General features: G+C 41.4%; 1 protein-coding gene and 1 long non-coding RNA gene across 2 annotated transcripts; both read left to right on the top strand.

Moving 5' to 3' along the window:
* Positions 1–5,704: 5,704 nt before the first annotated feature.
* Positions 5,705–7,176, top strand: LOC124883542. The gene is made up of 5 exons (XR_007042234.1): positions 5,705–5,930; positions 6,065–6,146; positions 6,245–6,728; positions 6,826–6,941; positions 7,054–7,176. It is a non-coding gene; the product is annotated as an uncharacterized LOC124883542 (long non-coding RNA).
* Positions 7,177–8,524: 1,348 nt separating this feature from the next.
* LOC124884043 lies at positions 8,525–11,808 on the top strand. The gene is made up of 2 exons (XM_047391633.1): positions 8,525–8,671; positions 9,552–11,808. Exon 2 carries the CDS (start codon positions 10,870–10,872, stop codon positions 11,806–11,808), a length of 939 nt encoding a protein of 312 aa, XP_047247589.1. The 5' UTR covers positions 8,525–8,671; positions 9,552–10,869.
* The last annotated feature ends 2,448 nt before the right edge of the window (positions 11,809–14,256 follow it).

The raw sequence follows: 14,256 nt of genomic DNA, 5'->3' as shown, positions 1-14,256 counted from the left end.
TTTTAGCTGTAGTAAAGGCCAGTTAAAGTAAAAAGAATAATAATGAAGAAATAATAAAATATCAAACAAGGAAACAGACCATGCCTATCTTAGTTGAATAAACAAAATGTACCTAGTTGTATTTTACTCATTTATTAAGTGATTCTTTCCTTTGAACAATGACATCACTTTTATGTTTCAAGTTGCTGAAATTAAAGAAAAATGCACTTAGCAAGAGAACTGTACTTGTTGAACAAAAGGCCAAAAAGGCATTACCTTCATAATTTAGAAACTGTACCTCAATGGTTCACAGTCAGGGACCCCTTCCCTGCAGGTTTTAGATGTGTGTCTGCTCCAGAACACCTGATTCAAATTCTGACATGACCTCCTATACAGGCATCAAGAATGGAGGGTCAAACTGGACAAATTTAATACAATAAAATCATCATTAAATAAATAAATGTTGTGAATGTCCCATAAGTGAAGTAAATGTAACATTAAATGTGCCATTAAATTAAAGGTACCATTTATTTATTTAATACATCATTAGAAACAATAAATGTACCATTATATCATGAAATGGACTATTATGCAATTAAATGTGCCACTGAATAATTAAGTATAATTTTAAAGACGACATGACGTAATTAGTGGTACACTTAATATTTAATGATGTATTAAATAAATTGTACATTTCACATCTATTTCACAACATATTTATTTAATATCTTCCCTTGATGAAGCCTTTCAACGGACATGGGGAATTTCTTTTTGCGTTCCCACGCAATACTTTTTGCGTTCTCACGCAATAGTCTTTGCGTTATTTCGCAATACTTTGTGGGATAGTTTCCAAACCAGATAACTGCAAAAATGAAACAAACACTACACCCGTTTTGATATTTATTGAGTTTTATTTTGAAATCGGCCTTAAATAAAATTATCTTCAATCAGACTAAAAGACAGTTTTTATCCACAAGCTGTCAAACTACTGAACTCTGGACAATAATACTGCACGAAACCACATCTGTGACACTTTGTTTGCTTATTACTGCTGCATGATGTGCACTTTTTTTTTGCACGCCATTAGTGTTTTTGTTTTTATCGTGATTTGAACGGTTCTTCTTATCCTAAGCATTTCATCGCATTGTTTACTGCGTGTTAACCTGCATATGACAAATAAATCATATCAATGACATATCAGTGCTGTTTGTTTTGTGAGCAGTTTGTCATTGGTGCTGCTGTTCCAAAATGCCGAACGCAAAAGTATTGCGTGGGGACGCAAAAAACAAATTCCCCCACGTCCCCTCGCGGGCTCCGTACCTTTGCCCTCTACTGTGGCAAAGGCTCTTAAATCTTTAGTGCACATACAACAATTTTGTTGGTCAGATGAGACTTGACACATGATGGTACTTTTGGTTTCATGAATGAAGAGAAGCAGGGCTGATTCAATCCAGAATTTGCCTTACAAGTGTCCCTTAATCACTGGTGTACTTGATTACGACTAAACACGTTTTACAATTGGGCTGCACGGTGGGGCAGTTGGTAGCACTGTTGCCTTGCAGCAAGAATGTTCTGGGTTCAATTCCCAACCAGGGGTCTTTCTGCATGGAGTTTGCTGGTTCTCCCCATGCATAAATGGGTTCTCACCAGGTACTCTGGCTTCCTCCCACAGTCCAAAGACATGCCTGTTAGGTTAATTGGTCACTCTAAATTGCCCTTAGGTGTGTGCATGGTTGTTTGTGTGTTGACTGGCAACCTGTACAGGGTGTACCCTGCCTCTTGCCCATAGACTGCTGGAGATAGGCACCAGCTCCCCCACAACCCACTATGGAATAAGCAGTAGAAAATGACTGACATTTTACAAGCAGCATATGCGTGTTAACACCGCAACATTCAACTCTCCTGAAGTTCGGTAATATTTGCGACTTTCCTGTCAGCTCTATAAGTTTAATAGATAAGTCCTTACTTCTGACTTTACGTTGCAAATCCAATTTTACCACGTCCAGTTCTCCACCTGCGTTTGCTCTCTCCATTCTGAACGCAGGTGGAAAACATCGATCAGAAACACTGTTGGCTTGTGGGTCGTGTAGTTTGTTTGACTCGCATTATAGCATAGGCTTCTTGGAAAAAAACTACACAATGGCGTCGTCAATCCAAGTTTTTTTTTCTTAAAGTTTATAACAGTCTCAGTTTTACATTTACAAAGACAATTGATCCTAGTTTATTTTCCCTCCTATTGCTTAGCTCCCGCTCCGTCTGCTCCAGTTCATGTTTTATCCTGTACCGTCCCAATCACGTGATCTTTATTGATGCTGTCTCCCGTGGGACTCCCGAAAAAATGTCAGCCTCTAGTCTGTACTGTATATACAGGGGTTGGACAATGAAACTGAAACACCTGGTTTTAGACCACAATAATTTATTAGTATGGTGTAGGGCCTCCTATTGCTGCCAATACAGCGTGAATTCGTCTTGGGAATGACATATACAAGTCCTGCACAGTGGTCAGAGGGATTTTAAGCCATTCTTCTTGCAGGATAGTGGCCAGGTCACTACGTGATACTGGTGGAGGAAAACGTTTCCTGACTCGCTCCTCCAAAACACCCCAAAGTGGCTCAATAATATTTAGATCTGGTGACTGTGCAGGCCATGGGAGATGTTCAACTTCACTTTCATATTCATCAAACCAATCTTTCACCAGTCTTGCTGTGTGTTTTGGTGCATTGTCATCCTGATACACAGCACCGCCTTCAGGATACAATATTTGAACCATTGGATGCACCCGGTCCTCAAGAATGGTTCGGTAGTCCTTGGCAGTGACGCACCCATCTAGCACAAGTATTGGGCCAAGGGAATGCCATGATATGGCAGCCCAAACCATCACTGATCCACCCCCATGCTTCACTCTGGGCATGCAACAGTCTGGGTGGTACGCTTCTTTGGGGCTTCTCCACACCGTTACTCTCCTGGATGTGGGGAAAACAGTAAAGGTGGACTCATCAGAGAACAATACATGTTTCACATTGTCCACAGCCCAAGATTTGCTCTCCTTGCACCATTGAAACCGACATTTGGCAATGGCATGAGTGACCAAAGGTTTGGCTATAGCAGCCCAGCCGTGTATATTCACCCTGTGGAGCTCCCAACGGACAATTCTGGTGGAAACAGGAGAGTTGAGGTGCACATTTAATTCTGCCGTGATTTGGGCAGCCGTGGTTTTATGTTTTTTGGATACAATCCGGGTTAGCACCCGAACATCCCTTTCAGACAACTTCCTCTTGCGTCCACAGTTAATCCTGTTGGATGTGGTTCATCCTTCTTGGTGGTATGCTGACATTACCCTGGATACCGTGGCTCTTGATACGTCACAAAGACTTGCTGTCTTGGTCACAGATGCGCCAGCAAGACGTGCACCAACAATTTGTCCTCTTTTGAACTCTGGTATGTCACCCATAATGTTGTGTGCATTTCAATATTTTGAGCAAAACTGTGCTCTTACCCTGCTAATTGAACCTTCACACTCTGCTCTTACTGGTGCAATGTGCAATCAATGAAGACTGGCTACCAGGCTGGTCCAATTTAGCCATGAAACCTCCCACACTAAAATGACAGGTGTTTCAGTGTCATTGTCCAACCCCTGTATGTATATATATACATATATATATATATACACACATATATATATATATATATATATATATACATACATATATATATATATGTATATATATATAAAAGCTCAAAAAAATAAAGGGAACACTCAAATAACACATCCTAGATCTGAATGAATGAAATATTCTCATTGAATACTTTGTTCTGTACAAAGTTGAATGTGCTGACAACAAAATCACACAAAAATCATCAATGTTTTTTGGCAGAAGGACCACCTTAGTCTTAAAGAAGCATGAAAGCACAGAAACAGGTCAAACTGAATTTTTCTAGATGAATTTGGTTTTATTTCTTGTTTTTTGTTTGATAAATTATAAACTAAATAGTTATTTATTTATTCATGTGTTTTGCATAGTTTGTGCATGGAGTAGCTGTGTGCTTGGTTGTGTGTGGGGTCATAACCACCACTACATGCCATAACCCCACCAAAGAGTGATTTAATGTTTCAGAGGTCCTGTACTGGTTTGTACCGCATGGCCCATTTCTTTGGAGGGCCACAAGGCCCTCCAAAGAAATGGCACCCCGGTGAAATGGCACCCCACACCTTTACTGACCCACTGCCAAACTGGTCATGCTGAAGGATGTTGCAGGCAGCAGATCGCTCTCCACGGTGTCTCCAGACTCTGTCACGTCTGTCACATGTGCTCAGTGTGAACCTGCTTTCATCTGTGAAGAGCACAGGGCGCCAGTGGCGAATTTGCCAATCCTGGTGTTCTCTGGTAACCCTAACCCTAAGCCACCAGGACCTGGAGAGCAAAATTGGGCCTAAATTAATTACATTAATTAAATTAGTTCTAATTTGATTTGCTTTCTTTATGTTGACTCATTTATATTATTACTGACCTTTGACCTCTTGACTCTAGTGCGCGGGGGATCTAACGAGGGACGGAGTAGGGCCCCTGCACTGGTTTCCACCCCTACGGTGGAGATCATTATTTTGTTATTTGTCTCTGACTATGGCTCGTGCCTGCTTCTGTTGATCACCTGGTTCCCTGGGTTCTGGGGTCTCGAGGGTTCAGCGGATTTTCTCCTGGGATGGGTTACTCTGGTAGGGGTTTTGGGTTTATGCCCTTTCCGGTGACTTTTCCCTAAACCTAAAACTTTGGGTTTTATTGCCTAAACCTAAATTGGGGTTTATATTCTTCTGCCTACCTGCATCCTGTTTAGTTTACTCACCTGGGTCTGGATTTTAACTTGTATACTTACCTGCACCCTGGGAAATAACTATTCTTTATATGTTTGGTTGGCTCACATGGGTCCTGAGTTTAACCTATATATTTACCTGCATCCTGGGAAATAACTACTGTTTCTTTGTTTGGTTTACTCACATGGGTCCTGAGTTTAACCTATATATTTACCTGCATCCTGGGAAATAACTACTGTTTTGCTGTTTGGTTTACTCACCTGGGTCCTGAGTTTAACCTGTATCCTTACCTGTATCCTGGGGAATGACTACTATTTACCTGTGTGGTACAGGCTTATGTGAGAAGTGAATCAAGGAGAGTTGCTTAAAAACTGGAGGTTGAATGCTGAAATAATGGACCAGTGATACTTAGAAAAGAAGGTGCAGGTGTGAGGAGACAGCTGAGGGAGAGAGAAAGAGATAAAACAGTGGAGCTAGGAGGATTAACACTAACAGGGAAATAAACACAAATCCAAACTCAACTAACAATAACTGAAATGAATGCAAAGTAAAAAGAAACAGAAATAAGCTTGATTTAATCAAGACAAAGAATAATTTGGGCAAAACACAAATAAAAAATTATGAAATCTCTAAATCTCCAGAATAAACAGAAAACAAATCAAAATCCTATTACATTCATGTATTGTTTTAGCTTATAACAGCTTTTTGATGGTTGACATTTTATTAAAAAATGTGATTCTTTAGGTCAGTCAATGTGTGCAATGCCAGCAAAGTGCAGTGACAATTAAGCAGGAGACAAAACCCATCCCAATTGAAGTAAATGACATACATATCAAAACACTACAAGAGGGATATTTTATCATCCCTGGTCAAAAGTGCTATTCTCTGTTTTCTTTTACTTTTTCAGGTGAGTCAACCGTTTGAGCTTGTTGGGATGGACCTTATAGGAAAGGTGGTTAAGACAGAGGCTGGGAACCAGTACATTGCAGTCATGGTTGACTATTTTACAAAATGGTCTGAAGCCTATCCTTTACCGTCTAAAACAGCAGCAGATGTTGCACAACGCATTTTGAAGTTCTTTTATCGCTTTGGGGCCCCTAAGCGAATCCTGACCGACCAGGGGAAAGAATTTGTCAATGAGGTGTGTTGCTAAATACTTTTGAGTGTTATGGACCGATGTATGATGCATTATAAAAATGGTTAGTAATTTAGTGATCAAAGTTATTTCTTGTTGATGTTTATCTGTTAATGCATTTATTCATTTTTGACCAACAGTTGACAGTTAAATGTTATTCTAATTGTTTGTGGTTATGGATTACCACCATATTTAAGGTTTTGGAAAATATTGGTCTGCCAGGTATGTTTTCACATCTGAAATATCCAATATTCGACAGTGGACACCTTAAGGTATTTGAAATCTGCTTATATATATATTTTTTTGTTCTTTTAACCCAGATTGACAGCAAGGTTGAAGACACTCTGGGGAAGGAGTCGATGTTGGAGGCAATAAAAAAACGGGACACAATTTTCCAACTAGTTCAGCAAAACATAAAAACAGCTCAGCAAAAATACAAGACCACAACTCATAAATCAGAAACTTTTAAGGTTGGAGAAAAGGTTCTACGACTCAACATAAGAAGCCAACAGCGTAAGGGTGGCAAACTTGAGAAAAATTGGACGGGCCCATACACCCTTGTTAACCTAATCAACAAAAGTGCAGATCTCCAATCCCCAACCGCTTTTCTGCCAAAAGTGAACATAGATCAGCTTCGGTTATTCATTGAACAAGAACCAATAATCCCTCAGATCATTATAAAAACTGGAAAACCTGCTGCCCCCCCTCAACCTGCTGGGGATCCAGCCTCCACCCTTCAAGGTGTTGAAGCTGCTACAGATCCTGCTGTGCCACCATTTTCAGGCTCTACACAAGTAGAGAAGGGTATGTTTTTGGACACTTTTCAATGTAAATATAATGTACATGTGTATTGTATGAGTTTCAAATCCAAAATCTCAAATTCTTTCCTATTTTATTTTAGATATCCGGAAAGCCTGGGATGGCATGACAGCGGCTGTTCTTTCTAAAATTGGGCCTTATAAGCTGTTTTACTTTGATATTTTCAGAACAGCACCAGGAAGGGAACTCGAGAGCGAGGTAAAACACAGTTTTTCTAACCATCCCCAATTTAGAAATGTCACTGCACTGGATGGGTATTCTTATAATAATATGATTGTGCAAGTTAACAAACAAAGACCTATCTTTTTAGCTGATCAATGCCTACATGAAATGTTTGGAGAGGAAGCACAATACATCCTCAGCAGAGAAAGTGCTGTGTATCGACTCGTTTGGCATGTCTGCTGTGTGGCAAAAAAAAATTCCACGCTTCAAGGTTGGTTGTTTGAACTGTTTTACGATTACCTTAAAAGGCATCATGATGCTGACATCAGTGTTTCAATTTTTCAGTGGGATCTAACAGACTACAGCACTCTATATGGCATTGTTAATGACCATCACTGGTTTGTCATTGTAAGTGTTTGCATATCATCAATAAAGACACAGTTCCTCTCCAATTCCTTTGTTTTAATCAAAGTTTTAAAAAGTCCATCACAGGTGTTGAATTTCTCGATTCAAGTATCTTACATTCATGCGCCTTTAAAGCAATACAAGGCAGACAGTTAGTAGCCAAATCATAGCTGTTGATGTCTTTTTAGATTATATTTCTAAAACAGAGAAAATCTCTTCTTCTGGACTCACTTGGGGAAAGTAGTTAGAAGTTGAAGAGATGTCAAGAAATATCAAGGTATGTTTATGTTTTGTGATTTTTTATTTTCATGACAAAGTTTTATTATTTTTGGGTAGTTGAGAATTAAATAATTTGGATAATTTTTTGAGACCATCAGTAGCTCTACATCAGACAAACCTAGAGGCGTTTATTTTTCAATATTTTTGATGACTAAGCATGCCTTTTCAAGTGTGGATGCAGGTGGTCCGTGATATAATGTATCACATTGTAATTGCTGTGATATACAGCCTTTTTAGTCTATAAAATGGCAAGACTTTTAATTGCAAACATCAACATCATAAATGGCACATAATTGTCCTTGAAAACAAATGTGTATCCTTTGCATTATCAGTTATTTCTCCTGTCATGCTTTGTATTTCTTTGAGATGTATCAATAAAAATGTGATGGCAGGATAATTCTATAAATTTAAATTGTGTTTATTTATATGGCACAAATCCTCCAGGATGAACCATGAAGCAAAATTACATAAATTGGTCAAATCATATAAACAAGTAAATATCTTTGATGTATGTAATGTTTTCTTTGGTAAGTTGGAAAGGAACGCAAGGAACTAAATATGTTTATTTTTAAAAGTTATTTGTCAAAGCAAGCTTACTGTTCTGCAACACACTTCCACCCCCCCCCCCCCCACCCCCCCCTACAACCTGACTCCAGCTCTTGTGGCGTGTTTGCCATAAAGGTATTAAAAAATTTACTCCTATATTCACTTGAGATACATGTTGGGCTATATGTGTTTTGTGTTTGTACTTCAGTTTGTAGAGAAAATACTTGAGGGACAACAGCCTGTTTTTCCTGCCAGACGTAAGGATGTGGAAATGCTACGTTGGCAAATTGCAGTCACTGTGCTGGAGGCATCAGGTGGGTAACAAAAGTAGCTCTCATAAAAGATAACAACTACATCATTTAAAGGTCCATTTAGTTCCATAAAGTAAAACTATCTGTGTTTCTAGGGTATGTACTAAAGTTTGCAAACTGGACAATTAGTTTATAACCACTTTCATCCTTGCAGATGACTTGACAGATATCTGCTGCATCTGTGGACAGAAAGACGATCCCAAAGAGAAGAAGAGCATCATTTGGGTATAATCATATTTCTCAATACAGTGTTCTAGAAAATGTTGACACTTTAAGATAAATATTTTATACATGAAATCATAAAGTACAAAAAAGTGAATAGGTAATACTATTGCTGCTAGAATGATGTTAAAATAAAAATTAAACACTTTAAATAAAATTCAGAGGTGCAAGGAAAGTGCTTTGTGTAGCTCCTGGACCAGACTGTGCAGGCTAAGGAGTTCCCAAGTGCTTATTTGAAGCAAACGTGTGACTGTACCTCCCATGAAGACATTCATTGGGATATGGCCTTATGTCACACAAAGAAAGAAGGAAGCCCCAAAATCCAAACATTTACTTTTGTGTTAGTGTGTTTATGAAAGACAGCTACATATATTTTAAGTACATTGAAAGAAGGCTAATTATTCAAAAATGTTTTTGGATTTGTTGAGTCCCAATTATTTGTTGGATTTGGCACAGAATAATGTTTGCCTGTGATGAAGGATTATGGATGGAGAGGGTCAGTAAGTGTATTGTAATAAGCACTGACACACACTATGATGTTGTCAGTGTACATAAGTTCCAGATATGGCTTGAAGAAAACAGTAAACAGACAAGTTAGTTGCTGTGACTGGGACTTTCTCCCAAAGGGCCACAAAGGAGCTCCTGTATAAAATACAGATCATTCAAGGTGAGCCTTGCATCAGTCAACTGTAGTAAGTAAACTGATGATTAACTGACTTTCCCTATTAACACTGTTAATCTTGCATATAGATCCCAAGATCAAATATTTTACACTCTTAGGCAATAAGTCTTAATAGTAGATGAAACATTAAAATATATGCTATGTGTGTACCTACATGACAGATGAAATATTACAATAAATTTAAATCTTTTTGTTCTGCAGATATCCTGTGATGTGTGCTTGAGGTGGTTTCACCATGTTTGCTGTGGATGTCCAAACACATCAGCAGCTTTTATTTGTAAGGCCTGTTGAGGGAAGATGACTTGTTGAAGTTTTTCACAACTGCAATTTGTTCAGTGTTTATTTACAGGTGGAATTACACCAATTGTTGTTATACTATTATTTATTTTAGATTTTTAAAAATAAGCACATTGTATTTATGTTGAATACTTATCTTAATTGAATGACCTATGTTTAAACAACATGTTCTTGAAAGTTTGACAGTATCTTTTAATTTTTAAGCCTAAAAACGATTATTCGTGTGGTGTTTTGTAATAAGGCATCTGTAAATTTGTCTAGTTTTAATTTTTGTCCAGCCAATATGTCTGTCTATGGTCTTCTTATGTTGAAGCTGTAAATAAATATTATCTGGACCAATTCAAAGTATGTATAAACATTTTACTGTTGTGGTAAAAGGTGTGATCATTCATTTCTAATAGGCAAGGGAGAGAAAACATAATGTTAAGTTAGGGGACATTAATGGGCAAAAACAGCCATGTTTTTATAAACTAATATTCAAGTCCAAGTGATGATTCTACTATTTCAAAGAGATGGCACCATTCATATCACCCAGTTTAACACAAGGGGAAACGTGTGTGTGTATGTATATATATATATATATATAATCTCGGATGAGAGCACAGTTGCAAAAAAGTGAGACAGCTTCGCCGAAACACGTTGTTTGAGCTTTCACGGTGTCCGTAGATCTCCTGCGGCGCAAGCATGGCGCACTGGTTACGAGCGCTAAACAAGCACGCGCCTTTTTTGCCACGTGAGCGGCAAGGAGACGCTGGGGAAACCGTATGTGATGGGGAAACGCGAATCGACGTAACACCGGCGTTCCCCACTGACCACACGTCTCAGTTGATATAGGGGAATGCACGTAACTGGACATTCACCTTCCTCCTCATCCTGAAGGACCATTCTCGTGAGCTGCTAGAGGAGGGGATTCTCACCCTGAGCAGGTTCCCTCACAAGACGTGGGGGGAGCCTTTTCAGATCGCCACTAGGTGGGCACGCCGCAACTTGGGGCGGCGTCTTACTGAGGCCACCATCTCCCAGGCCAAGCAGGTCATCACTTCATTGCTGGCTGACCTGGGCTATGTGGAGGAAGAGCCTCGGGTGGAGGTAGCGAGTCAGGCCGGCAGCCAGGGACCGACATTGCCTCGGCCCTCTTCCAGTCCCCAGCCAGGGCCCAGTAGGATCTGGGACTGCCACCCCAGACTCTTTACCGGGCCATCCATCGAACCGGACATTGCATATGGTCTCGGTGGGCACAATGACGGAACCCATCAAATCAGGTTGGTCACCGGCACCGGACACACCTCAGGGAGGGGTAGAGACTGAGCCCCCTAACCACCCTCCTCCTGGGGATCTGACCACTCCTGCCATCCCGCTTCCACAGAAGCAACGCACAAAATGGAGGCACCTGCAGGTGGACACACCGCAGCATTTGGACTCGGGGGAGGATCTGCCACCTCCATGCCAAGAGGATGCCCCTCTGCTCAACCTGGCAGAACCTGCACTGGAGCCCCCTACAGCAGCTGTGCACATCCCGGATATGGTTTCCTCCTTGCTGGACTTAACGATGGAGGAGTTCCAGGAATTTATTGAGGGGAAGGACCCCACCCCTCCTGCAGCTCCTCCATCACCACGACACCAGCCCCGAGGACGACCTACCTTACGGGACCTCCGGGATTTTCGCCTGCGGCCTCTCCCTATTGCCACCAGGGCGGCGACTTCCACCCCGAACACTAGGAGGCCCACTCGACATCCCCCAACACCCAACAAAATGGACGACTGGAGTCTCACCATCTCCAAAAAGTGGGTGGTGCTGGGGGATTCGAATGTGACTCGGTTCCCCACTTATGAGGCAGCGGACCTACAGGTGGACGGCTTCCCGGGGGCCAAATGGAAGCACGCCGAGGCCATCCTGCTGAAAGCCACCATCACCTGTCCGGTGGAAAAGCTGGTTCTCTCCTTCGGCCTAAATAATAGGAGCCAGAGAGCCAAAAGCACAGCTCTGAGTGAACTCCAGGCCACCCTCAGAGTTGTGTCCCAGCGCTTCCCGGATACTCAGGTGTTCATACCTGAGATCAACATTGGACCTCTTTTGCCCCATCGGGAACAGGCCATGCTGAGGCATCAGAATGCCTTCATCCGGACTCTGCAGGTTGCCAGCCCTTCAGGACGGGTTTGACACTGAGAGGGATGGCATCCACTGGACCCCAGGGACAGCCTCCAGAATGCTGGCCCACTGGTACGGGTGGGTAAAATACCCATCCCCGTGAGCCCTACCAGTGGGAATGGGGGTAAGACGGTGATTAATCTGTCAAAAACGTTCGTATTAACAGCAGCCCAGCACAGCCTGCTGGATAAGGGACCATCCTTTGTGCCTTTGGACCGCAGCAGGAGCAGGTGGCAGACTCTGGAGAGCAGGTATGACCTTCAGCAGTATCATAGGAGAGTTAAACTCAAGTTGTTTTTTGGTTTAGGGAGTGGCTCTACCTACCGGCCTTTCACTGCTAGATCCAATTGGTCGCCTTCCATGAGGGATCTGCCTCCTGAAATCCAAATTCTGATCGATAGGGACCTGAATTTTTTCAAACAGAAGCCCAAAATTGAAACATTGGCCTCCAATTTGACCCCAGCTGAAATTTCAGCATTGGAAGGGCTCAGATGACATCCAGAAATTGTGCTGAAACCAGCAGATAAAGGGAGAGCAATAGTCATCTTGGATAAGCAACAATATTTGTGGGAATGTGACAGACAACTTTCTGATCCAAATTATTACCACAAATTGGAAAAGCCTATCTACCCGGATACAATTCCTGTGATTAATCAGATTATCACTAAATTGTGGAAGAATAAGTTTATTTCGGTCAAACAAAAGGAATATTTATTAAGCCCCATTACTCCTAGACCTCGATACTTTTATATTCTTCCCAAAATACACAAGGAACCAGTCAAATGGAGTATTCCTTATGAAATCCCCCCGGGTAGACCCATAGTCTCAGATTGTGGCAGTGAGACTTGTCGGGACGACTGAATTTATAGATTTTTATCTAAATCCCCTGTCAAAAAAGCATCCTAGCTATGTTAAAGATACATACCATTTTATTGACACCATCAAAAAGGTCAAAATTCCTGTCCATTCTATCCTGTTTACATGTGATGTGGACAGCTTGTACACAAATATTCTGACTACAGAGGGTTTAAACGCAGTCCGAGATGTCTTTTTAAAATACCCTGATGGAAGGCGACCAGATGCTGAAATTCTCCAGCTGCTGGAGATCAACTTGCGCAGGAATGATTTCCTACTGCATGGTGAGTGGTATCTCCAGATTAAGGGGACAGCAATGGGCAAACGTTTTGCGCCCTCCTATGCAAATATTTTCATGGCTGCCTGGGAAGCTGAGGCCCTGGAGGCATGCCCACTCAAACCTTTCTTATATTATCGTTATTTGGATGACATTTGGGGTGTTTGGACCCACTCAGAGGAGGACTTTCAACATTTCTTACACACACTTAATATCAATGCCTCCATCAAACTTAAATTGACCACGAGCGTTACAGCAGTGGATTTTTTGGACACCACCACTTTTAAAGGCCCTAAATTTGACACCACCGGCATATTGGACATTAAAGTATTTTTTAAACCTACAGATACACATGCTTATTGTATAAAACTAGCTTCCACCCTAAGCACACATTTTCTGGACTGGTTAAATCCCAATTGATTAGATTTCACAGAATATGTACACAACACTCTGATTTTTGTGAGGCAGTCAGAGTGTTGTTCTCTGCTTTGTCCAGCAGAGGCTACCAGAGGTCATTTCTGAGGAGATGTTTAAAGAGCCTGCCTGAGACCCAACTTGTGACGGAGAAGGAGGGGCCCCTGCTCCCCTTCTTGGCCACTTTCTCCCCTAATAATGTGGAACTGTCCAGAGTTCTGAAAAAGAACTTTGTTCAGTTCCAATCTAGCAGTGGAAGGCTGACTACGCTGATGGTCATATCTGCTTTCTGGAGAAATAAGAATTTACAGGACCTCTTGGTGCATGCCAAAATAGGGCCACCCTCACACATCTCCAAACATAGCACCTCCCCTCCTTTGGTACCATTCAAGTTTCAACAGTGGCTTCAAAATCCGGTCACTCATACTGTTTATTTGGTGCAACAACGAGGGGGGATGGAAACACACAACTGTGTATTTTTATTGTCTTGTTCCTCTTGTGCTTTTTGTTTTGTGGGGGAGTCTGCTAACACCCTGTATGGCAGACTCTTATTGTTTTATTTGAATGTGGTCAGACAAACACCAAGACACCCACATTTTGGAGTAGAAACTCACTTTATTACTCACGGTTGGGAGGCAGCTCAGGTGATGCTGCTTCAACATCATCCGACCTGGAACCGGGGCCAGCGGATGAAAGCCACCAGGACCCAGAGAGCAAAATTGGGCCTAAATTCAATTAATTTAATTAGTTCTAATTTGATTTGCTTTCTTTATGTTGACTCATTTATATTATTGCTGACCTTTGACCTCTTGACTCTAGTGCGCGGGGGATCTAACGAGGGACGGATTAGGGCCCCTGCACTGGTTTCCACCCCTACGGTGGAGATCATTATTTTGTTATTTGTCTCTGACTAT

Source organism: Girardinichthys multiradiatus, chromosome 18 (assembly GCF_021462225.1).
Source record: "Girardinichthys multiradiatus isolate DD_20200921_A chromosome 18, DD_fGirMul_XY1, whole genome shotgun sequence".
NCBI classification, from domain to species: domain Eukaryota; kingdom Metazoa; phylum Chordata; class Actinopteri; order Cyprinodontiformes; family Goodeidae; genus Girardinichthys; species Girardinichthys multiradiatus.
The sequence above is the reverse complement of the archived record's forward strand: the minus strand, read 5'-3'. Positions and strand labels throughout refer to the sequence as shown.